Source organism: Opisthocomus hoazin, chromosome Z, assembly GCF_030867145.1.
Source record: "Opisthocomus hoazin isolate bOpiHoa1 chromosome Z, bOpiHoa1.hap1, whole genome shotgun sequence".
In the NCBI taxonomy this organism is placed as follows: Eukaryota; Metazoa; Chordata; class Aves; order Opisthocomiformes; family Opisthocomidae; genus Opisthocomus; species Opisthocomus hoazin.
In genome coordinates, this window is record NC_134454.1 from 81070322 (window position 1) to 81095532 (window position 25211).

Genomic DNA, 25211 nt, shown 5'->3' on the forward strand with positions numbered 1-25211 from the left:
GTGTATATGACCTGAACTGGGAACTTCAGAGCAGCTCAAGGTGGGATCAGCTAAAAGACACTGTAACCCATCCCTTCTCAGTGAGAGATTCTCCACTGCATTAAAAAAAACCCTCAAATGATCCAGCCTGCACCCTGCTCTTACCATAGATCCTTGTACGTGTGCTCCCAAATGCATCTTCAAACACCCAATCACTCTGGAGGAAAATATCAAAATCTTTATTAAAATACAAGCAAGCACTTACAGGGTGGTTTCGTCTTTCTGAGGGCCATACAAATACTCGTGAAAGCCTCACAACATCCCTGTGAGGTAGGTTTGTCTTATGTAATTATGTGACTGTTTCATAAATAAAAAGATGATGCTGTTTAATTAATCAATGCTTATTTGAAGATGGTGACTTTTGATTTCCCTGGTTATGCATAAAATGTGTTGGTTTTCACCATGTGCTTCCAGCTTATCCAAGAAGACAGAAGGGCATATAAAAGTAAAGGGAACAATCAGATGTAACTGAAAACCAGCAGAGAATCAGTTAAAGTGCAGTTCTAACCTGAACACTTGCAGCACAGAAAACAGCATCAGGGGCTTCTAAGGCTGTAAGACGTCAGAGGCCCCTGGTCAGATCCTACCCAACTGAAAAGTGACAAATGCTGTTTCAATGGTCAACTTCGCACATGAATGTGTGACAAACCAAGGGGTCCTCCTGGCTTCTGGGACTCTTAACACCACTGACCCACCCATCTCAGCAGTGCTTTTAAGAGGAGAAAGTGGAGACAATGAGGGATCTCGCAGCTTCTGGCTGTCTTCAGGCTTATCGGGAAGGACAGTATCCGAAAAGATACTGCACGAAGGCCAAAAAGTGGTCTGGGCTGCAGAGCAAGCAACTAGGCCAATGCAGAGACACAGAGGCCCCAGATCCCCTTCTACCATGAATCACAGAGCAGAAGCTGGAAGGAGAGCAGGGAAGTGCGGAGTTTGATTCTGTCTGAAGCAGAAGATATTTCTTTGTTCAGCGGGTTCCAGCCTGCTCCCATAGCATGCGAGGTCAGGACAGGTTTCTTTCAAAGGGTATGGCAGAAATATCTTTATACGCTGTATTTCAGCATGGGTCTATATTAAAGCAATGGTGACTTACATTTGCTTTCTTTTCACTGCTGTAGTTGCACAGGAACAAAAGCTTCCCTACAGAGCAGTGACATCAAGGGCTTATTCATGCTCTCTGAAAAGTACATGCTGCAAGTGGCAGAGGGGAATAAAATCAATGTCTCAAGTTTTTCTCTCAGAGTCTTCAGGAACTGCATCCCTCCCGTGTCAAAGCACATCGTGGCTCTATTTCATGCAAATGCCGCGACGTGTTTTCCATGGGCACATCTATCCATGCACAGGGAACTTCGTGTGAACCACTGAGACTCTGCATCAAAGAACACCATAGCTTACTGCAAATGCTGCCCAGGGTCAGAGCTGGGGGTCTCACTTCCTTGAAGAATTCCCAGCTAGCGAGGATGTCTTGGAGGAGGTCATGCTTGTGTGGCTCTTTTGGGAGCCTGCTGGCTGGCAGGGTGGTTTCTTTTTCATCACTGGAGTTTTGTTCTTGCTTTTAAATACCTTATTGGGGTCCAGCTTGTTCACAAAGGAATCAGCTTCTTCAGAGAGCAGAGCTGTGTTGATGGTTATGGGTTTATACATGTTAAACCATTGCTGAAAGGCAGGATGGTGGGGAAGGAAGAGGTTAAAATCAAACTGTGATTACATTTCCATCCTGTTCCTCCTCACCCCTGAGACCTGATTTTAATCATATACCACTTATCAGTTTTGTAGTTTACAGGACTTTGCAGAATACCTTGTGATAAGGATACGCAAGGCACAACTACAGCTACAGTCCTGGAACTGCCCCACATTCCAGACAGGGAAGAGGAGAACCAGACACAAACCTAACACCACCTTTCCTGCAGTGTAACCCCTATCAGGAGCAACTCCTAGTTTAAACCACAGGAGGAAAAGTAAAGGGAGGGGATAAAACTAAATCACATTTATTTAGATTCAGAGAAGCAGAAAAGATTAAAAAACCTTGGAATTTATAAGTGCTTATAAATTTGAACCAAACTAGTTGAACTTCTCAAAATGTAGCCTCCCTCCCTCTCTTCACACATACAATATGCACATTTTTTAACTCTTTACACAAAGAATTTTGTGTTTGTTTCTCTTTGGCCTGATTTTACATCTAGAAGTGACCACAACGATTTTTTTTTTTTGGTTCCCAGATGTCACCATAATATTATGCCCTGCAGTTCTCATCTTTCAGTGTTTTTCCTATCAGCTTTCCATTGACGAAGTCAGGAAGTAAAACTGTAGGGGTTATGGTATTACAAATCCCACTGAAACCATCAGCAAAGCATTGAACAAGATAGATAGACAAAAGATCGATACCAAAATGTAGATGGCAATCTATTCATGTACTGCTTAACAGAAAACAGATTCAATATACCACCCCTGAAGACCTTGAAAAATGATAATGGTTAACATACTAGGAGGATTTTAACTAACAGGGTCTGCAAATGATTAGGGAATACATGAATGATTTCACTAAGCTTTGTGAATATAGTGAACACAATAAAATATTCTAGCAGGAAAGTTACAGAAAGACAGAGCACAGGCATATGCTAGTGTACATGGTACACTAGCTGACAAAGTACAGTACAGTGTCACAGGGAAGACACCAGAAATACAAAGAGCCAAATTCTACAGCCATTGGCAGATGGGAAGTCAGCAGTGATCTTTGTGAGTAGTTCTGATGCACGTACAGGGCTGAGGCAGGACCAAGGAATGTCATGCTGGTAGGACAGCTGCCATGTCTGGGTGAAGGGCAGGACATTCACTGAGACCTGCCAGGCCTTGCCAACATGCACAGACATCACACAGGCTTATATGCTGTGTTTGGTACTATTGTCTGCTCCATTCCCTGACCTCTCACAATGTGGAAGCAGGGTTAGGGCTGAAGGCCCAGTCAAGCACCAAGGAATGTCAGGAGCCTCTAATAGCAGGGTTCTGGTAGAGCAGAATAGCAATTTTAATAATGATAAAGGGGCTGGAATGGTCATGAGGCTATACCTGCAGCTCTCCTATAACTACTTCTAGGACTGCTGCCATTTAAATTGTCCCTTTTTGGGCATCATTTTTATCAAGGCATCCCTTCATGACTGAGGAAGATGCAAAAGAAATAATATTCTTGGCAAGGTTCAAGCTCAAAGCCTTCCTCTGGGTTTCTGTCTAATCTGTAACTGGACTTTCCACCCTGAAAGCAGTAGGCTCTTGTTTGGTGCTATGCCTAGAAAACTGATCTAGACAAATCTTACATATCTGTAGTGATGAAAGGTTTTACATCTCCTCACTTGCCAGCAGTCATGGAAGTGGAGGTTTGCTTCAGAGCCAAGAAAGTAAAGGAATAATTAGGTTTCCACCACCTGCTATTAAAGGTCAAATGCACAGCCTAACTCGGGTGAGTAAAGCAGGGTTAACATGACGCTAGTGAATTCACTAACAGAAACAAATGACTGTTAACCTGCTACAGGGGGAAGACTCGCAGCCCCTTCCATGGCTCACTAGGGACGCCCACTTGAGCCTACAGACCACTTGTCAAAAGGTGGGAAGCTATGTTTTTCCAGTCTATACTTATGCAAAATACTGATAAGCTGGATCCTGCTGTCCTACCTTGGCCTGGGGGCTGACCCCATAGCTGGTGAAGGTGTATTGCCACTGTGGGAGACCGAGGTGGGTAATGAGCAGGCGGTAGTAGGCTGTGAAGGTTTTGGTAAGGAAATGCCAATACAGAGCTCTGTCCAGGAACCATATCTCTGTGTCTGGGGAGACAACTAGGACAAAACAAACACAAATTACACTGTCACTTTGCAATGATAAGATCAACCCCTGGACATTGCCAAGCGGGAGACACAATCAGAAAGGCTGCAGCTTCCAAAACGCAGCATCCCTGACTAACATAAATGATTATCCAGAGACAATGTAGTTTAATGGCTAGAGCACAGGGCCTGAAAAGGACTCTGTTCTGCTCCCAGCCTTACTAAAAACGCTTGTGCAATAGCCATTATAGTCACTTTCCCCACTGTAAATGGATGCAGTGCTATTCCTTCCCAAGCTGGGACTGATGCGCTACATGGAACATGCTTGGACATCAGCAACTTTGTAGTGTAAGTTCAAAGTACAAACATGGCAAACATTTATCTGCCCCACAAAGTAAAAAGCAACTAACTCAGTTGTCAGTCACCTCGATTAGTGAATAAAGTCCAGAGTCTGGAAGTCGTGGGAGTGTGTGCTGCCAACAAAAACCCATTTTGCAAAATCTTGCCACAGCAATCAAATATTTCTCTGGTGACAACAACCTTTGTAGCATAAAAAGAAATTATTTTACTTGGCAAATAGATGCTGGACATTGTTAACTAAACACACTGCCCTGTGTTGACACCCACACCTGTAAACAATGCTTCCTGCCCTTGCCCAGGGCTGCTTGTGCTGAAATCACTAACACTGGAAGGCAACAGGACAAGTAAGCAGTTCCTGCCTCAGGAGCTGTAGTCATATCCAATGGAAGACACAAGATAACAATGAAAGGGTTTTATTAAGATCAGGTATATCACAATTGCACACCCCCACACAGTAAACATACACGTATACACATACACCTAGCGACCTGTGCACTGTGTCAGATGACTACTTTACAGGTGACTCAGGCGTTTCACTACTCACTGACTGATAACAGTTTTCTGTGTATCTGTCACAAGAAACAGATCAGCTCACATCTTTCACTCTCCTGCCAAATTATGACCTAGTTAGCATCTGGAGGCTCTGCATCCATGCACAATAGGGAAAAACCAGTCAAAGTCTGTCTCAATCAGCCAAGGACCTGTCTTACCATCTACCATTTGCTTCTACAAAGAGTTACAGCCTTTCTCATCAAAACTGTTCTGAGACATGCAAGTAACCAGAGATATATTAGTGGCTGAGCTCTACCTCTCTGTATTATTCCAACATGATTGTCTGCAGGTCATATGTGAATGCTTTCTTGTTTCTACGCATGCAGAAATCACAAGTTCTAACTCAGACACCAACATTAAAAAGAGCAAAAATGTTAGCTCTAGTTAAGTCTCTGTAAGGTTTAGCCCGGGACTTCAGTGGAGACAGGACATCTCAGTAAATGTTCATCTACAAATTGCAAAGAAGATCATAAATGTTAAGACGATTCTACACGCATGGCCTCCAGATACAAGTCACAAGAAGAGATGGGTAACTTTGCTCTTTTCAGCCTTACCTGGCTTAGTGTGCTTATAAACAAGACAAACTTTCCCATTCCCGTTACATGGGTCTAATTCAAAGATAAGACTACGAGAATCAAAGTGTGGCTTCTCTGGTTTGTCTCCATTACCTGAAAACAGAAAAAAATCTTCATGAAACACGCTTGGAAAACTGACTGACTCAGCTCCACAGAGTCAATCTACTTGATAACTATTAACAAATCAGCTGAGGGAGAACTAAGTCAAACTACTATATCTATACTTCTTGGAAAGGACTAAGTTCTGTAGCCTTAAAAAAAAAAAAAAAAAAAGAAAAATTTTAATGTCCAGTAGGAAAACAAATTAGAGGCAAAACCAGACGGCTGAAAAGACATCAGGCTGTCCTGTAACCCTTCCCTGCCATAAAGCAAGGTCACCTTTACAGATGTCACTCCTTAGAGGTGTTTGTCTGATATTTGCTTAAAGTTCTCCAGCGCTGGAGATGCATAGTTTCCGGGCAGTCAACCCAAAGCCACTGTTATTACTTAGAAGTTTTCCTTGTGTGAAACCTGAACCTTCCTTGCTGCAACTGAAGCCCATCACTTCTGTTCCAACTGTCATCCCTTTTTTGCCATACTTTCTTTTTTTCAAAGGAGGACAGGAAGAACAGTTTATTCCTTTTCTCTTTGCAGAAGACTTTGATGAACTTGGAGACATATATGTTTCTTCACATATTCCACTGTGACATCAGTGTTCTTCTCAGCAGCCACACGGTCTGACTCATATTCAATGTGTGACCCACAACCATAACAGAGCATTTCTACAGGACCGTTTTGGGATCATGTAGCTGCAAGTTCTTGCAGAATATCATTTTGAATTCTAAAGCTGCTGGGGAAGAAGGGAGACATAAGAGCTGTACTCTTCAGAATAATTTTCCATGAAAGTCAGGACAAGAACTCTTGTGAGGATGTAACTTTTTCTCAGTCTACGTCATAGATGCATCAGTGAAGGTGTGAGTGGCTAAATGGAAGCAGATATTGGCCCATTTCATTACAGTGGCTAGCAGATCAGGACTGCAGCCAAGCTTGAATGTGCAAAAAGAAACTTTCAGCCATACTTAGAAGCTACAAGACCTATAGAGATTCATATGTAAGACTGAAATCAAATAGCAATTTTTTAAGGAATCAGCATAACACCTGGCTCTGTTCTGACCTTCTTAATTCTTTCAGTCTTGTTAGACTGTAAGAGCCCTCAGAAAAGGAGTAAACTCTTTTCCCTATTTTTCTCTCCAAACTGCAGGATGCCCAGCATTTTTAGGCGGTCTGGAAACACGTATTTTCCAGGGCCACCTCACACTTATTTATTTATGTATTTACCAGAGCTACTTTTCCAGTTCCAAAAAGCATATCCAGTTGTCCTTTCACTACCAAGACAAAAACTGTTATCTTCTGTTCATGTAACACCACAAGCATACAGAGTTTTTAGACACTGAATCACTGGAGGAAGCCTCAATTAAAAATTAAAATACAGAAAAGGCAGAACAAGAGGTCTGCCAGGCTGTTAAAAGAGGATGGAAGTAATACGAGCAACTGGCAGCATTAACAATCCCCAAGAGATTCACAGCATACAGATCTACCTGTCAAGGCTGTAGGGGACGAATGGTTCCAGCCCAGCAGACAGAAAAACCCCCTCTACTTGGAGTGACCTTTTCTGCTGTTATATCCACGTGCTATACCCCAACATTACCCTAAAAGAGCAAAAGAGATGAGACAGGGCACATTTTCTAGCCTGTTAACAGGACCTTACCTTCCTCGTCTGTGTCATCTTCCAGGTCAGCGAGAGTTGGTGCATTAGGCAGAGTGTACATAGAGGAACCCCCAAGCCGACATAGCTTCGAGACACTATTAATCACCATGGAGCCCAGGGGCATTGGGGTATCTGCAATAAGACTGATCATTAACCACGTCTGGTGCCAGGAAAGCATAGGAGGTATTTCTTGTCCTCCACACATCAGCTCAACCTCTTCTAAAACACACAGGAGGAAAAGAGATTGGTATACCCAGCAGGCCTGGACACTTAACCAAGTCAGCCTCCACAGGAGCTACAAAATGGCTTTTCCAAACACAAAATCACAGGTGATGTGACACCATCTCAGAGCTGTGCAGCTATGAGAATTACACTGCTGGCTAAGCCCACACTGCAGCTGTTAGCCCTGTTCTGTGAAACTGGCTATTAAAAATCCTGGCAGGCTACAGTCATATTCTCAAAACTCTTCCCTGCTGCTGTCTTTCCTACCAGAAACCACCCCACCCTTTCACAGCTTATTGGGCAGCTTGTCCCCTTCCACCTCATGTACCTCCTCAGAAGGCACCCTCTTGGTTCCCGCTCCAACATAGGATTTTATCAGTGTGTCAACATGTGAGTGTTCCTGAATGAACACCTGAGTCTCTCCTGCTGAGGACTAGTAATGTTACCAGACATCAAGTCAACGAGCACCCTGTTCAGCCATGCGCCAGTGTGAAGTGCCTCAGAAAGTACTACTGGGTGCTTGCTCAACCAAGAGAGTTTTGTGACCTGCCTTGGTCTCTGTGCACTTGTGCGCCCTGAAAACAAGACTCTTCAGAGGTCACAAAACACTAAATCCCACTTGAAACATGATGGGACTCAGTGCAGGTGCTAGAGCCCTGATGTCAACCATCTCTGAAATGAAATCCCACTTCCTGAGGAAAACCTTGTATTTGACACTCATCTCCAGAAGCGAGCAGTGTCCATAGCCCAATCTGACAACCTCACTTGAAGGCAATGAGAGCCAGGATAATAGTGGCAGGGCTCCACGGCAGAGTGAACGAACCGCCTGATTCCTGCCAAACAAAGATGGACAATAAAGCTTAATTCTGTTCTCACTTCCACCACTGACTCCAGACATAACTCCAGTGAATGGACTTTAGCTCCTGGAAAGCAGAATCAGGCTCTGGTACACACACATACTTCTTTTGAATAAGAAAGAGGCATTTTCAGAGAGTGACTCTTCCTGCTGCTTTATGATAGCATAATGGCTAGAGCTGCTTCTCAGTCTCTGAACTACAGAAGGAGTTGAGGTACGAGATTTAAAATACTTACCTAAATCTGAGTGTCAACAGATGGCCAGTGTATTACAGAACGGTATTTATGTCAGGAAGACTTGTTTGGTTTCTAGCCAGCGTTCAGTGCACATGTCTATTCTGTGGAAGTCCAGCACATGCAGGCAACAGGCTTTGCCCTGTTGCATCAGGATGGGGCCTCTGATGCATAGTCGTATTTTTTTTCCTCACCAGGACATAGAGTCTACAATCTCATGCAGAACTGCACTCACTTATTAATTCAGAGGTCAGTTTTCTGTAGCTGCTGATCAAGCTGCCTAGCAGAAACAAAGTACTCAATTTTTGTGTGAGTTAAGGAATGGTGTTAATTTTTCATTCAAAATGACTTGGTGCATGTGCTTTTGCTCAGACTAATGCCGGATGATGACAGATGTGTATTGACTGCGCCAAAAGTAAGTTTGAAATTAGAGATTCTGCAGAAGAAAGACTAGCTGCAATGAAATGAGGGTATTGGTGGAGAGAAGTACATGGACTCACCATCAGTCTTCACACTCCAGGTCATCTGGAAGCCATCGGTCATCAGATAGAAGTTCTTTAAATCCTCTGGCAATATGCAGGAGTTTTTCTGCAAATCACAATTGAAGAGTTATGGGAAAACGCAGAATGTGCCTCAAACCCAAAGAACTACTGAATATTAGTACAGAAATATTTGCTACTAAATGTTTTACTCAACTCCAAGATGACTCATATGAGCTCTAATATCTCATCCTAAAACCTTGAGAGAAAACTGCATATTTCTTGGGTCTGTGCTACTGTACTAACAAAGACGACTTGGGAAAATTTCACAATGAGCAGTCAGTCATCACAAGGTTATTATACAACTGTTCCCCAACTAAGATGACATATCCTTTGACACCAACAGCCACTCCAAGATCACATATATAAGAACAGATTTTTTCAAATATACAGCTTAAAAGAGTAGAGTTTTGTTTCAAGTGAAATCAGACTAAACCTACCTGTTCATTAAAGCATGTACACTATTAGCACAAGGACTCTGTTCTTCTGAGGCATTTCAGCTCCAAGTAGGTGGAAGAAGCATAGACTCAAGAGTTGCACGTAATCAAGCAGGTTTCACATTTCACTTAAACAGTATGTGTGCAAACACATACAGAGCCAGTCTCACAAACCTGCTGGTCTGGCTCCATCCCACCAAACTTCAGTGCTTGGCTGGAGCTCCTAAGCCTGCTTCCTTCTGAGCCAACAGCGAAAGAAGCAACTCCAGGGAACTGCTGAGGGTGCTTCTAAGAACCAGGACCCCTCTCCTATACCCATCTCAGTTATGGAAGGAGCCTTTCTTAACTTAAGACTCTTCAGCTAAGCAACAAATACGAGGAAGGAAGGATAAAAGCCTAATCCACAGAACATGAAGAAGCCCAAAGAACTATAGGCAATTGCAGGCAATGCTCCTGGTGACAGGACTGGCTGCAGACCACTGACCTACCGTTTCTGTTGATGTGTCATGAACACAAAACTAAACAGTACAGAAGCCTGTCAGTTTTAAGAAGACAAGCAACATGTATGACTAAAGGAGTTATCTGTTGTTTTGTTTGTAATTGTTTACAGAAAAAAAACAGATTGACAAAGATTGAAGTGAGTTAGCATTTAAAGTATCATCAAACTCAAGACACCATAAGAATCAGACTCCCAAACTCAGGATAGTCTCTGATGATGCAGGTTCCACAATCTCTGTGTTGGCTTGTCCAAGGGCTGCAACACCCTCCTTGTGAAACCGTTTCCTTAATTGCAGTCTGAACCTCCAAGCTGCAACTTGTGGTCCTTCTCCCTTTTCAGTCCCATGTACTTTTAAATCTGCTCAGGAACAAAAGCAAAAATAAGCCCCCTGAGGGTCAAGTTTTGTCACTAACTCAAGAGAACAGACAATTTTTTTAAAATGTTGATCTGAAATCTGTTTATAATCACAGGACTCCAGGAGCTACATTTTACAGGGAAAATGGACAAATAATGTGAGATTTGCAACTTAGCATGTCTGATAATTCAAGTATTTTTACAACAGGCTTTTCACCCTTTTCTACAAAAGGTGTATTTCTTTCATTCAGCCAGTTTCAAAAACATGCTGCTGGTTATGGGCTGCTCTGTGTGAAGTAAGATTGACACAAAGCAAGAAAAGATAGAATTATAAACTTTAAGAACATTTACAGGCCAGTAGTGCTGACCCTCATACAGGCTCACCCTGACACAGACCAAGATGTTGTTCAGGTAGGTATTCACAGCCTGGCCTCAGAGGCCTGGGTAGATTTTGGAGCGGTTACAGTATTGCTTTGGAGAAAGCAGAGGAGTCAGATGTTAATAGCTTTCCAACACTGTGCCTCTGCTGCGACTATTTCCCTACAGCTACTAGAAAATGTAACTGTCAAAATCTCATAAAATAACAGAAGAATATTCTGATAACTAGTAGCTAAGGAAAAGAAACATGCACATGTAGTTCTTGTAGCTCCACTTCACTTGGGGCATGAGTTTGTAACATCTCAAGAGATGCTGATCAGATTCTTCCCCATGTCTGTGAGTAGTGCACATCCAGTTACCTGCCCTGATACTGCCTCAATGCACCTATTCAGCAGGAGCTACCTGTCAGCTGTGCATACAGTTGTGATGGTGGCCTCTGGTCATTAATGACTGGCATAAACAAGGGGAGGCGCTGGCCTCCTCCTGTCCACACTCCCTCCCTCCCCTAGGATCAGGGCAGCCCTTCTGCCTTTTAAAGCCTTATTCACAATCATGTTGATTTGTTACAGTCCCTGACCCCTAAACTGTGATGTATATGCTGTGTCACCCACAACCTTCACTCCTGTGTGTTCACTTACTTTCTAAGCATGTCCATCCATGCTGACAGACTGCTGCTGAGTCCTAGATGCTAATGGCTCTGCAGTTTGCAATAGGCCAGGTCACTGTACTTGCCCTGTCAGCAGCCCCGTTGCCAGCATCGTGCTTTCCTAACCCAGGTAGGGAAAACCTTCAGAGGCAACAGGTATGAAAGCAGAGAATCTGATACTGTAGAAACTTTGTTTTGACAAGAATTTATTGTCCTTTGATAAGAGCCTGCTGATGGCTGAGGCCCTGGTCGTAAGTTTCAGGAGATTACTAAACCACATGGACATAGCTGAAGTTGTTCAAATGCCTTTAATAAACACACCTTCTTCTGTGGGTTCTTCTCAGTCCTAAATATTTATAATTTCATACTGCCCTTTCACCACTTCCAATTTCAAGCTGTAGCTGTAAGGACAGTGACTAGGTTTAAAACTATGAAGAAAGAAAATATGACAAGCTGCCACAACGCCTCAGAGGAGTACAAATGTTTACACAACACTTCCAGTCCATTTCAAACCCCTCAATTTTAACTAATCTACCCAGCAGTAAAAACACGTATGCGAACAGCTCTCTTGACTTCAGTGGGTGTTCTCCTTTAAGCAGGAGAAGCAGATTCATTGGAATGACAAAACCAAAGATTTTAAAACTTCCACCACAGTATCCAGTTAAATACTACTCCTCACAGTGCGCACCCCAAATTAACAAGCATAGTTGATTAAGACAAGGAAAAAAATCACATTCGGATAGGCCTTCTGCTCTGAACCCTCCGTTTCTGGATAGAAAGCTTAACATGTGCATGTTTCTCCAAACGGCTGCCCTCCTCACTTTATTTTAGGATTCTCCTAACCATGTCCCTTTGCATAACTTTCCACATGATGATGCAAAACACGTAAGTGCAAAATGCTGTACCAGAGCAAATCTGGGGTCTGCAAGAAAAAACCTCTACTCATAAAGCTTCACTAAAATCCATCTGTCCTATCTGATGGAAAGTATTGATTGATCTGTCATGTTATGCTCAGCCACACAACCCTATGACATCAAAACAGTGGTCTTCTAACAAGACAGTCAGAGAAACAAGCCACTACTATATATTAAAAATGGCTTCTCAAGCTCTGTACTACTCCTGCTCAATTGGTAGTTTCCAGGGTTGTGATCTCCAGCCCCATAAAATACGATATTCCTAATAATGGTGCCAGAAGTGGTTTAACCACAGCCCTGGCAAGCAGCTGTTTTCACTCCAGTCATCTGGTTACACTCATCAGCTCATAAAACAAAATATCCCAAGTGCCCAATATAGTGTGTGAGGTCTATTTCTTTTGTTTATTATCCATAATATCCCCAAATAGTCTCCCAAGAAAGCACAGTCTATTGAGAATAGAGAAGCATATTGGAACCAGGGTAGTTTTGCTGCCAAGTCCTGATCAGTGCTGGATCCAGAGCTAAAACACTGACATACGACAATTCACTTAATGCGCTGTTGAAACAATGCCTCCCAAGCAAATATCCTAAGGAAATGGACAGCAACCAAAACATATAGCTCTAGAGAGACTTCTCTAAAAAAACTGAGTAAGTTTTATCCAACTTCTGGGGAGAGAAGGAAGGGATTTATGTCACTTCTCAGGGCTTCCAAGTAGCAGAGCACATCAGCAGCCGCCTTCCTCTCTCCCTAATGTCATGCTGTTCCATGACTGGTCTGCTCCAGCTGCCAGTGAATGCAGATGTTAATTTATGTAACATCCTGAGACATTCTTGTTGCACCTTTTATATATCTGGGGGGTCGGGGGGGCCTTGCTTGGATTACCAGCCCTGAAAGGCATGGGGCTGGGGCAGACCCAATCCCCCACTGCTGAGAACAGGATTTGGCAATTCTCTTGCAGATGGTGTTGTGTAGTCAGTTTTTTACTCAGAATACCGTAAGGCCCTACAGGAGGGGAACACTACCTCCCAAAAGTCCTCCAGCCTCTCCCCCATTATGCACCTTGAAGAAACACACCTCTCCATGCACTGGTTCTGCTGGATCCACTTCCCCACCTCTCCCATGGTAGGGGCCACAAGGCAGGTTCAAGATGGGCTGATCCTGTGCTCCTGGGGACCAGGGACGGCAGGCTCGCCTAATGCTGAGGGAGGACATTACAAGGAGGATGGCAAGAAGGACCCTCGTGGATTTGCATGCCTGCACATATACTTTGGAGTCAAAAAGAGATATGGTAGAAGCAACGAAGAAGACTTCAAGAACCGCCACCACAGTTCCCACTGAGATTTACATGCAGAGAGTTTATAAATTATCTGGCAGCCTAACGTAGTCCACAACAGGAAAGCACCAGACCGCTTGAGGGCTTTGTTATGGTTTTATTACAGCAAAATAAATCTTTGTAGAGAAAGTGCATAAGGAGCAACAACAAATTTCCCATGCAGTTGTAGAATATCAAAGCTCCAGGAACGTGATGGGCAGTGATTGCTTACAGCCAGCCAGGGGCAGTTCAGACACTGTTAACAAGCCAATTAGAGGAACAGGCAAAACAACACCCTTCATTTTGTTTGGCCTGCGGTGGTGCCGAGGTCCAAGACCTCCAGATTCCCCTCACAGAATGCAATTTTCTATTTTTTGAAAACCAAAACCATGATGTGAGTGACTTACCACTTTTCTGAGGCAAGGCTGAGGCAAAAAGAAAATGTGGTTCAGCCTTTGTCACTGCAGATACTGGAGTGACTCCTAGCAATATTTTGATATAACACCTACTTTTAAAAACTGCAAGTGGAGAGGAGCAGGGCAGTTGCCAGCCTAATTTTAGAAGTGGAAACAGGTTCGAAGGATGATAAACGGTTATCAGCACTGGTGTTCCAGTTACGTGGTAACTCTCTCTCTACTCCCCCTTTTATTGCTTGTCTAACTTTCTTGAGGAAAAGATGATATCTTGGTAGGTCTAAATATCAAGAAAGGGGAAAAAATTATGTGTGATTATTAAAATATTATGAACCACTTGAAAGTTTTTGGGAAGTGATGCTACGCACGTAAAGACTTGACAATCATCTACGTTAAATATTTTTGCAAGTGTGCTGATTTCCAACAAAGTATTTGGGATTGATTTCATGTTTAATTTCCTGAAGTGTAAGACTCTACTGCTCTTTCTGCCTCTACTGGAAGCCTTGGAAAAAATCTCTTCTGCTCTCCTACTGTCTTACTGCACTGTCTCCTGTCATGAAGCCCACCTTCCCCTGCAAAGCCTCACAGCAGCTAATGGACATTCAACCAGCTAATCTAAGATTTTGAAACTTCCATTGTAGTATCCAGCGAAATACTAACACAAACCCAATTTAACAAACACAGCTCATGGAGACAAAAAAAAATTCATGCATCTTGCCAGCATTATTAGAATATAAATTTAATCATTCATAATTTAAAAAGGTTGATTTTCATAGAAATCATAGAATGGTTTGGGTTGGAAAGGACCTTAAAGATTGTCCAGTTCCAACTCCTTGATCCCTTCCACGAGACCAGGTTGCTCAAAGCCCCGTTCAACCTGGCCTCGAACACTTCCAGGGAGAGGGCAGCCACAGCTTCTCTGGGCAACCTGTTCCAGTGCCTCACCACCCTCAGACTAAAGAATTTCTTTCTTATATCTAGTCTGAATCTACCCTCTTTTAGTGTAAAGCTATTACCCTTTGTCCTGTTGCAACAGGCCCTGCTAAAAAGTCTGTCCTCTCTGTTTTTGTCAGCCTCCTTTAAGTACCAGAAGGCCACAATAACGTCTGCCCAGAGCCTTCTCTTCTCCAGGCTGAACAGCCCCAACTCTCTCAGCCTTTCCTCACAGCAGAGGGGTTCCAGCCTTCTAATCATTTTTGTGGCCTCCTCTGGCCCCGCTCCAACAGGTCCACGTCAGTCCTGTACTGAGGGCTTCAGGGCTGGATGCAGGACTCTTGGTGGGGTCTCACAAGAGCAGAGCAGAGGGGCAGAATCCCCTCTGCAGCCATGCTGCTGGGTATGCAGCCCAGGGTATGGCTGGCCTTCTGGGCTGCGAGCCCACACTGCCGGGTCAAGATGAGTTTCTTATCAACCAACACCCTCAAGTCCTTCTCCTCAGGGCTGCTGCTCTCAATGCATTCTCCACCCAGCCTGTATTTGTGTTTGAGGCTGCCCTGACCCACGTGCAGGACCTTGCACCTGGCCTTGGTAAACTTCATGCGGTTCACGCAGGCCCACCTCTCAAGCCTGTCAAGGTCCCTCTGGAGGGCATCCTTTCCCTCCAGCATGTCAACTACACCACACGGCTTGGTGTCGTCGGCAAACTTGCTGAGGGTGCACTCAATCCCACTGTCCATGTTGCCAACAAATATGTCAAACAGCGCCAGTCCCAGTACCAGCCCCTGAGGAATGCCACTCATTACTGGTCTCCACTTGGACATTGAGCCATTGACCACAACTCTTTAAGTGCAACCATCCAGCCAATTCCTTATCCCCCAACTGGTCCATCTGTGAAATCCATGTCTCTCAAGTTTAGAGAGAAGGATGTCATGCAGGACATTTTCTTTTAAGGGCTTCTGAATACCACAGAATTTCTCTCAGCGGAAATACCTTTCCATTGCAAAACTGAAATAGAAAAAAACACTTGAAATAGGAAATGAATATATACAATACATATTATATATATATAGAATGAATATATATGAACACATTTGAATATATAATATAGAATATAGAAAGAAATAGATTTTTTTCTTTTTTCTACAAAAAAATGCAAAAGAATATCTTAAAAATAGAGCTTCTGTTTAGTAAGTCTCAATGAAAATAGAGGTTTTTTTGGGGAAAAAAAAAGGGTAATTTTTGGAATAGTGTGACCAATTTTCCCTACATCACACAAAAAGCCCGCAAATACTTTCATAACCAAAGACATAGAGGGGAGTTAAAAATGTAGACTGTGACAAAATCTTGTTAAAATCTCAACTATGGAGAAATTATTCTATGCGCAAGTATTGCTTGCCACCTAGTGGCTACGAAAAAAAAACAACCAGTGATGAAAGCTAACATTGGGTACACATAAACTTGTATTCAAATTCAAGCAGGATGAGTTTGAGGAAAAGTGAGGTACAAGCTCACCCTGGAAGGGCCTTGTGAGGTGCTGAGTGCACTAAGTCACCACTGCAGGACATACTGCAAGTGTGTAGACTGTGTTAGATATCAGACCACCCCCCCAAATCTCAAGATAAAAAGGAAAAAGAAAATAATTATTTTTTAATTCAAAAAGAAGACTTAAGGGTTTATCCATGCAAGTAGAACCAAAAGCAAAGAAAAAGATAGCGAACTCCTTCACCATTAGCAGTCCAACTCAACAGTATCTACTTAATTTTCACCATTTACTTCCACAATTAACTTAGTCCATCGCTGGCAGGGGCAGGGTTGAGCTGAAGTTTTGTTTTGATATCTTTGGAATGAAGTGTTTTGGCTACAGCATTTCAAAGTCTGGCTTTACAAGAACAGCTCAATCTTGAAACAAACCCGATTTAGCTCGGAGGAGCAGCAGCACCTGAAATGAGAGCAATCCCACGTTCAGAATGAGAGAATGTCACTCTGCTGCTCCCAAGAACTGAGCTGGCTCACAGTCAGGGTGCCTCAGACTTTCCAGCCCAGCTAATCCAACAACTGAACAACAGCTAGAGGAAATGAGGAATCAGTACACACGAACCTGAAAAACCGGACATTTCTGCCTGACCACAGTTGCTAGCTATTGTATAAGTTTCAGTAAATAACACCAGTTTACATCACATACATTCCAACCTGGATTCATAAATTCTTGATAAATATCACTACCTGGGATCGGGTGTTACCAAAACTAGTGCAAGATTTTTCCTTACTGTTTAGGAAAAACTGTAAATGACAAGGCGTCATCAAAGGGGAAGATATTTTATGTAGTGGTAACATGTGCAGTCTCCAGGAGTATGGGTGTTAGGGAATAGCCAGGGTTAGAGCAGAGGGAAGATGATTCACTCTACTCCATCCTCTGCATGCTCCTGTCCAAAGGTTAGTGAGCTTCTACTGTCCCTTCCTGACATATGAGTGAAACCTAGAAAGTAGTTATTCCCCTGCGGTCATGGGATTGATAAAAACATGTATATTCAAAAAGGGGACCAAAAATGCCACCTCTGCCCACTGGAGCCACACATTTGTGTTCAGGAGCCCTCTGCTCATGCAGTCTGATGCAGTGAGGTCATCTAATGTCAAGGTAGCATGTGTCCTTCATAGTCATCCAGAACAGGCAGTGGGACATAACTTGGCCAAGAGATTGTGGAGGCAGAAGGAGGGGCTATGACAAATGGAAATGAATAGCTGAGACTGAAAAGAGAAATAGATAACTGGAAAGAACCAGGTGGCTCAGCGGTATTTTCCAGTTTGAGGCCTTTACCTATAATGGCCATAAATAATAAAGAGCTTCTTCATTTTGTTTGAAAGGGAGTTGGAAAATGGTTTCAGACCTAAGTCAGAGCAATATTCGTTCTCCACTGAGTCACCACTGTTGCTGCCTACTAGTCATGTGATTTCTTCTTAGAGTTGTCATTCTGAATGTACCCACACTGATGAAGTTTCTCTAACAGATCAGGTGCACTTGATAGCCTAAAAGACAGCATAATACCCAATTAAAAAAAAATCCTAAAGATCTGTTCAGGCTCCACTGTGCATCAAACTTGGTAACAGGCTGTCTCACAAACACACACAAGGTAGCCATCGCGTTTGAGATTCTTCGTGGGCTGCTGTGCTTTCAGACTGACCTCACAGCAGTATTATTACGAAAATACTCACTTGCTCCCATGAAATGATTGTGTGGCGTTCAGCTGGCTCCTTTTCCACAAATGACACCTCAGCAACTCCTGGAGAAGTTTCTAAAAGGAAAAGAGGAGCATGTTTGCAGCTGGCATGGGTGACACCAGCACTGTGAGCCAGACAATTTTGCAAGTTAACCTGACTGACAGCTGGGGAAAAGGCATTAATGACTGCAACCATTGTGCTGGTGACTGAGCTGTCGTTTTCTTTTGTCTGCAACTGTACTTAGCCTGTCTTGGCATGAGGATGCCTAGTGCTGCCCAAGATGCTATCCTTTGATGGTTTTTATAGATACATATACACACACATACACATTTTGTATTCAAGGTGTGATCTTTTGCAGAGGATTCATAGAAAAACCAGCCATGGGTTCCCAGGCAAGCTCTAAAAGAGAGATGAATCTTTCTTCACAAGCATGCCCCATGGTTTCAGTTGGGCAGGATATTCTCAGCTTGACACATGATGTTGTGCAGTGTTGCTGTGAATTGCTAACAACCATATTCCACAAAGACGGGCACACTTCAGTGCTGGATTCAGTGGCTTTGAGCAGATGCAGAATCTGATCCTACCAAAGGGATTTGTGCAAACAAACACCAGTTCTCTGGAATCCTAGCTGGACACATGCAAATTTGTTATAAGCACTGAGCTCACAATATACAAAAATCATCTGAACGTTTTATGGGAAAGAATGCTATATAAATGCAACATACTAATCTACATGGTGTTATCCTTGCAGGTGTGTGATGGCAGAACAGTCTCCCTGGCACTTTTTATTTTACAATGCTTTACTTCATCTACAGCCAACTGAAACAGTTCCCACTGACTTCATTCACTTTGGATCAGGTCCAGAAAGACTACTAACTTGTTGTTGTGGGAACTGAAAGCCCAGCACACAGGGCCATGGAGTAGAAGTGCTCACTATGCAGGGCTTTCAAGACCAGCTCTGCTGTGAAAGCACTGGCTCCCAAAGCAGTCACACACAGTATAATTGCTTTCTGGTAAAACATACACAGTCCACTAGACAGGAACGGAAGGCACTAGAGAGCTTTGGTCTGGTTTTTCTCGCCAGCGCTGGTCTTCGAAATCTAGTAGCGTTGTCCTTGTCTGCTCTGCTGGTGGAAGTGTAGCACTTAGTTTCACAAGTCTAAACTTCACCTGAACTGGAGGTATTGATTGGTACATCATTGGATAATTTAAAAGACAAAACGTAGCACCAGAAAAACAAACTCCAAGTTAAAGACAGAAAACAATAAAAAAATAAAATCATAGTAGGTCACCTAGGTAATCTGTCTGGCCAAGGGCTCGGGGGGAGACAACACACAGAAGACTGATGTTTCCCCAAGTTTCACTTCAAATAAGTAGGTGCAAGGCAGCGTGATCTGTCTCTTCTTCAAACATAAGCCGGTCATACATATTCTGCTTCTAAAGAAGTGTGTAGAATCAATGATATAACCAGTCTTTTTCCATCTAAGCTATGGAAACCTCATGACATGTTAATAGTTTATAATAACACAGTAATTGTTATTTCTGTGATCAAAGAAAACAGTAGGGATGTTTAATTCATCATGCACAATGGCTCGGCTGGGATGAGCGAAGATTAAATATCATATCAGTCACAGGAGATGTCTAAGAACGAGAGAACTGCAACTTCTAAAGAGGTCTGAACCAAAATCAAGACCAAAAGAAAGAGAAACTCCATCTTAAAAGACTGAATGTTACATTAAAAATATCCTGTGGTTAAACTGAAGACCACATTCAACAGAAGTGTGTAGGTATGGGCCGGAGCTTCCTTAAACATTAATGAAGAAGTCTGCCACGGGTTGCTTTTTCCTCCAGATGGAAGAAATAAAGAAGCCACCTAGGTTAGACAAAAGATACAGGACAAAGCCTAACTGGTTCAGGTGATGCCTTCCTATTAACCACTGTGAATCAAGATCACAATAAACACTGTGCTATTTTTAGGACTTTCCATCCAGAAGCTTTCAAAAATGCTTTGCAGTACTAGTCAGAAAGAGTCAATGTAATCGAGTGATACAAAGCTGAAGCAGGAAATCACAACATTCTCAGTCCTTATGGTACTGCCAGTACTGCCTATAAGTTGGATAAACTCTCAGCATTTTTTTGAAAATGTCTCAATAACTGCATTCTTATCTAATAATGCAAACAGTATGGTCCTGCTCTGGGCAGTCTGGAACAGCTAACATCTCCCATTCACATTTAGTTGTGAGCAATCAACCTTTCTGCAATTTGTTATTAGTCATAGAACTTCAGCAAAATGAATCAGACTGGCAATGGGAAATATGTCTCTCATTTTCCTCAAATTATAACCTCCATAATGCTTGTGAGAAGTCTCTCACCTTGCAGGAACTTCCACAAAGACTAAAAGTTAAAAAAACCCAAAACAACCCCCTCATCCCCAGCCTCATATATAGAATTTCTTTAAAGGAGGGTTTTTGAAATGGTGCCACGAACATTTGTTCACAAAGGTATCGGAAAATTGGGCCTCCAACTCCCATGTACTGTACGTGAAAAATTTTCTTGCTTAAAAGGAGTGTGTTGAGTTTCATTTCACGATCATTTCTATCTCCTGAAAAAAAATGTTTCACAAACTCAACAGAGTTAAAAGCCTATTACTGTTTTTTTTGTTATGGTAAGCAGAAAAGCATCTACCAGCTTCATGAGACTTCCCAAAACAAGATTTAAAATAAGTTAGTTTCTAGTGCTGCAAACTACTGAGTAAGGCATCTTTCTGAATGAGATACCCTTTGTTATTTGAAAGAAACAAACACTGAACAGATTGGTAATGTTTCCCAATTAGTTCAGCAATTCTAATTAATATAGTGGCACAACTTACATGCTTTGGACTACTTCACTTGGAAAATATGCAGAAAATTCCCAGGAGTGGAGAGACAGAGAAAAGAACCAGAGTGAAACATCACTGCAATAGACTGGGGTGCGCATTGCTACACTGCACAGTAGTAAATAATCAGAGATACAGACAGAAAAAAAACCCAAACACAAATCAGGTAACACCTTTCATGTGAAAAGGATGCTATGGGACTTTCAGAGCCAAACCTGCATTGCCATGTCTCGCTGATGTAAATAACACACACACTCAAAACAATTTAGATGGCAACATTGCTTTTGCACATAGTCATCCTACAGATCTCATACATCTGAGCCTGGGCAGTGAAAATGTGGGCAGGGCTACTAATTTTTTAAAAAGAGCTACTTCAAAGAAGCATTTGCCATGATAGCTGATCATCAGTAGTTCCACCTTTGTAATGCTCTCAGAGTAGAATGATAATGTTATCCTGACCTCACAGCTAGAAAACAAAAAAAACCCAAAAAACCCCACAGAAAGTCCAATAATAAGTCATTAAGAGAATGCTGAACAGAGCTGGGGGATGAAATCCTGTCCTCAATGAAGCCCACAGCAAGGATTTTGCCCTGATCTTTTAATCTTGTCTGTCTGAGCAGCTACCTGAAAACACGTGCGACTAGCGATACACTTAGTTTACCAGACGAAGCTCACCGTCCTGCAGTGCAGCGGCTGGGGGAGGTAATTACAGCAGACACTTCTGGCTTTAAAATTCATAGGATGAAGTTCTGGAACTGCAATTTGTAATATTGTACGCAAGGCTTGGGATAGATATATCGCCTTCCAGCCATACAAACGTGACAGTTCTGTACTCCAAGCTGCTGACAGATGAAAGGTCTGATGCTAAAACCCCTTACGCCTGCACATATTCTCACCAATTCTTACGATTCTACTGCCACGAGTAAAATTTTGTCTGAGAAGCCTTACTGTCAGATACTGGCTGCCTCGTACTTCTGCTGGACTTCAAAGAGAACTGCAGGGATGCAAGAAGGCTCAAGATCTGAGCAGAAAACACAGATAGCAAGCAGGGCATGTTGTGGAAAAAGCCCCACTGTATGGGAATAAACTGCAGGGTAACTATTTCTGGGGGGCTGATCCTGAGCAGATACACAGATTAGCCTTCTGCCAGACCAGCGCAGCACACTGGGCACGCTACCTGCTGACCCTACATAACAACAAAGACTAAAAATTACACACGATTTTGAACAAAACACCATTTTCTCTTTTCTTTGGCTTTTTTTTTCTCCGAAGTCGAGAGACTCAGGACTTCTGCCGCTGATTCAAACGTCAGAAACCGGGCTTTTGTGTCTGTCCGTGCGTATGATAAGCAGCGCAGCCATGCGACGCCGGGGCAGGGGCCTTACCAAGACCGGCAGACACAGTGCGACCGGGGCTCAGACAGCAGCACAGCGGCTCCCGGCGCGGCAGGGTCCCGGGCCTCGCACCCCAGGGCTGCCACGGCCCGGCCCGGCCCCAGCGGCGCCTGCAGGCGCCTCAGGGCGGAGGCCTCGGGGCCGGGGCCTGCAGGGCCGCCCCGGGACCCCCGCCCCGGGAGGTTTCCACGACAACCGAGTGACACCTCCCTTTCCCCCCCCCCACCCCAGGCCCGAGGGGCTCCCCCGCACAGCCGCTCACCCAATATCCGTGTGACCCCCAGGGTGAGCTTGTCCAGGTAGGGCTTGATGCTGGCGGAGGGCTTCTCCTCCATCCTCCCCAGGACCACGCCCGGCTCCCCTCACCGCAACGTCCCCGTCTAGAGGCGAAATAACCCCTTTTGTCCGCCCTCCCGCCCCGTAGCCGCAGCGGCGCCGCGGGGCTCGCTGGGAGCGGTAGTCCTCCTGCCGGCCCCCGGGCCGGCCTACCGGGCGAGGAGGACTACACCTCCCAGCATGCCCCTCAAATGCCAGGCCGCTGCGCCCCGCGGCGCCCAGCAGCAGCGGCGCGAGGCCGGCGCGGGCAGCCAATGGGCGGCGAGCTCCGGGGGGGTGGCGGGGGGCACTCTGGGAGTGGCGGTTGTTTCAAGATGGCGGAGGTGGCTGCCGGGCCGGGCGGAGGCGTTTACTGGAGCCGGGGCAGTATCCTTCCGCGGGGCGAGGGCCGCCGCCCCGGGGCTGTGGCGCGGCGAGGGGGGGAGCCGGGGCCCGGTGGGCGGTGTTGGGGGGGAGCAGGGCTGGAGGGCGCTGGCGTGGTAGGCTGTGAGCTGTGGGGAGGCGGCGCGGTGGGGAAGCTGGGGCGGGGGCTCGGCCTGTCAGGGCAGGCGACGGGGCGTCTGCGCTGGGGTTTTGGTGTGGAGAAGGGCTGAGCCGACGCGGGGCCGTGGGACGGGTGGGGTTTTGCGGCCGTGGGACAGGAGGTCTGGGGGCTCCGCTCGCGAGTGCGGGGCAGCTCGGCCTGGGGGGGAGGTTGGGCGTGTGACTGTGTGCACGGAGGACGAGAGAGTCTCCTGGCCTCTAAAAGCAAAGGTGGCCTGCAGGAGAAGCGAGGGTTGGGTGTCCACCTTCGGCGTCACCTGGCTGTGAAGTCCCAGGGGAGGTGAATACGTAGGAAGTGGGGGAATGGGATTCAGGTTATGGAAACTTGCAAGGGAATCAGCAGAGAGAAACTCAGGCTGGAAGTTCAGGCAGCAAGAAAAAGACGTGTCTTTTGTGGCTGGCGTCTAAGCTTGACTACACGCGTAACATTTAGGGTGAGCCTGTGGGTGACCTGGAGGCTGGAGGGCTTTATCTGTGAGGAACAAGTAGGAGACTGTGGTGGCTTTGTCTGCAGAAGACGTGCAAGCTCCAGTTGTGGGAGACTGTGTGGGGCTGGACGTGTAGATGGAGTAGGTGGTGGCTGTGACGTTGGGGGTTCAGTCTGTGGAAGCCTGGCTAGAGAGAGATGCGCTTGCATGGTTCAGAGAACCAGAAGGAGTTGGCAATGACGTTTGGGCTCACGTGGCTGAGTTAGAGGCTCAGCTACTTGAAGACGTTAGGGTGGAACTGGCAGTCCGGCATGGCGAAAACGTGTGAGCCAACAATTTAGCTGTAGGTATGAGGGACTTGAGGCATTGCTGTTGCTCACAATGAGAGTGGGATTCCGGCATCAGCTAGAAGTGATTGAAAAGAAGAGTGTATGTGTGTGCTCTTGTATTTGTGTTTGATTGCACACCCACTGGAAAACAGTACACAAATGAAATGGGGCAACCATCCAATGGACTGTTCAGGGAGCACATTGTTATGATTTCCCATTAAAAAAATTGCCTACAACTTTCTCTGTGATGTGATAGGGTGAAGGTTGGTAGTCACATCAGATTTGTTGCCACACTGTCACATCTCTTTTCAGTTGTGTTAATGTTGATGTGTTGATGCAGTTATAATGACAGTGTATTTTTATCAATTAACTACTGGGGTGATAGGTTGTTTCCCATGACTACATATGGTTTCTTGAGCCCAGCAGTGGACTCATGCAATGTGATATTCCAAGGAATGAGGGTGTTCCTGACCCGTGTCCGTTTTACATGGTTTTGCAAGTATGTAGTGTTGCCCCAGATCTTGGAAAGTTTAAATATGCCTAATGCATATGGCACAAGAGCAAGTTGTAGGAGATGCTTTCCAAAAAGGGGAGTGGGAAATTTGGGACATTTGGTAATGTTGGTTTAATAGCTTTGGAAAACAGAGCTTCTCTCTATAACTGTTGAATAGGTACGCTGTAACAAGGCAGGTGCACTGTTGCTTGCCGTAGGGGAGCTGTGCAGTATCATAAGATACTCAGTTTCTCTGATGCCTGTGATGACTGTCTCTGCTGTTGCCTTGAACATGAGCTGTGGAGGTACAAGGTTTGTATTTATAGTGTGTATGGTCACCTTATTGGGAGACTTTAGAGGTACGTGACAGTGGATTAATGTCAAATGATAAATTCTGGCACTGTCCCTAGTCTTCCGCTCTGAGACAAGGACATTGGACCTGTTCATGAATCAGCTCCTGAGTCACTGCAATTTTCAGTGCAGCTGATTAAGGGTAACCAGATCTGGCTTTGGTTTGTTCTAAGACTAGGCTGCGAGCCTTCACCAGAGAGTGGTCCAGGTAGCTGACGGGGAGTAACAGCAGACTAATTTTTTCATCCTGCACAGCAGTGCCAGTACTGCAGGCAAACTTCAAAAGCTGAAAGTTGTTCATACAAATCTGTTTTATTTGCTATAGCCATGTGATGATGCACAGATTAACCCTATGTCAGCTGAGAAAGCAATTGCATGTGCTGAAGCTTGTTGTTTCTGTAGTAGTATGAGTTGAGGA

General features: G+C 44.5%; 2 protein-coding genes across 4 annotated transcripts in view; one reads left to right on the top strand and one right to left on the bottom strand.

Annotated features, from left to right (window-relative positions):
• Window positions 1–202: 202 nt before the first annotated feature.
• On the bottom strand, window positions 203–22725 carry TPGS2 (tubulin polyglutamylase complex subunit 2). Of its 3 annotated transcripts, XM_075411484.1 has the most exons (7): window positions 22576–22720; window positions 18039–18118; window positions 8897–8984; window positions 7086–7217; window positions 5318–5431; window positions 3706–3866; window positions 203–1695 (listed from the first exon to the last, which is right to left on the bottom strand). In XM_075411484.1, exons 1-7 carry the CDS (start codon window positions 22646–22648, stop codon window positions 1468–1470), a joined length of 876 nt encoding a protein of 291 aa, XP_075267599.1. In that variant the 5' UTR covers window positions 22649–22720; the 3' UTR covers window positions 203–1467. The 3 variants fall into 3 exon arrangements, with proteins under 3 accessions (XP_075267599.1, XP_075267601.1, XP_075267600.1); XM_075411486.1 differs by lacking the exons at window positions 203–1695; window positions 3706–3866 and adding an exon at window positions 4282–4391 and having other exon boundaries at window positions 22576–22725; XM_075411485.1 differs by lacking the exons at window positions 203–1695; window positions 3706–3866 and adding an exon at window positions 4646–5211 and having other exon boundaries at window positions 22576–22725.
• Window positions 22726–22956: 231 nt separating this feature from the next.
• Window positions 22957–25211, top strand: part of KIAA1328 (KIAA1328 ortholog) — a 184944-nt gene continuing 182689 nt past the window's right edge. Inside the window, exon 1 of the mRNA XM_075411536.1 lies at window positions 22957–23015. Coding sequence (XP_075267651.1) covers window positions 22964–23015 — 52 coding nt within the window. The 5' untranslated portion in view covers window positions 22957–22963. The remainder of the gene's footprint in view (window positions 23016–25211) is intronic.

What these genes read in the sequence shown, in the direction of transcription:
- TPGS2 (XM_075411484.1), bottom strand. Translation starts at nt 22,648, where the DNA reads ATGGAGGAGAAGCCCTCCGCCAGCATCAAGCCCTACCTGGACAAGCTC. An exon ending in CTGGAGTGTGAAGACTGATG is followed by an intron (nt 7,218 to 8,896) that starts GTGAGTCCATGT and finishes GTCTTATTGCAG; the next exon opens with ATACCCCAATGCCCCTGGGC. An exon ending in GGGTCAGCCCCCAGGCCAAG is followed by an intron (nt 1,696 to 3,705) that starts GTAGGACAGCAG and finishes CCTGCCTTTCAG; the next exon opens with CAATGGTTTAACATGTATAA.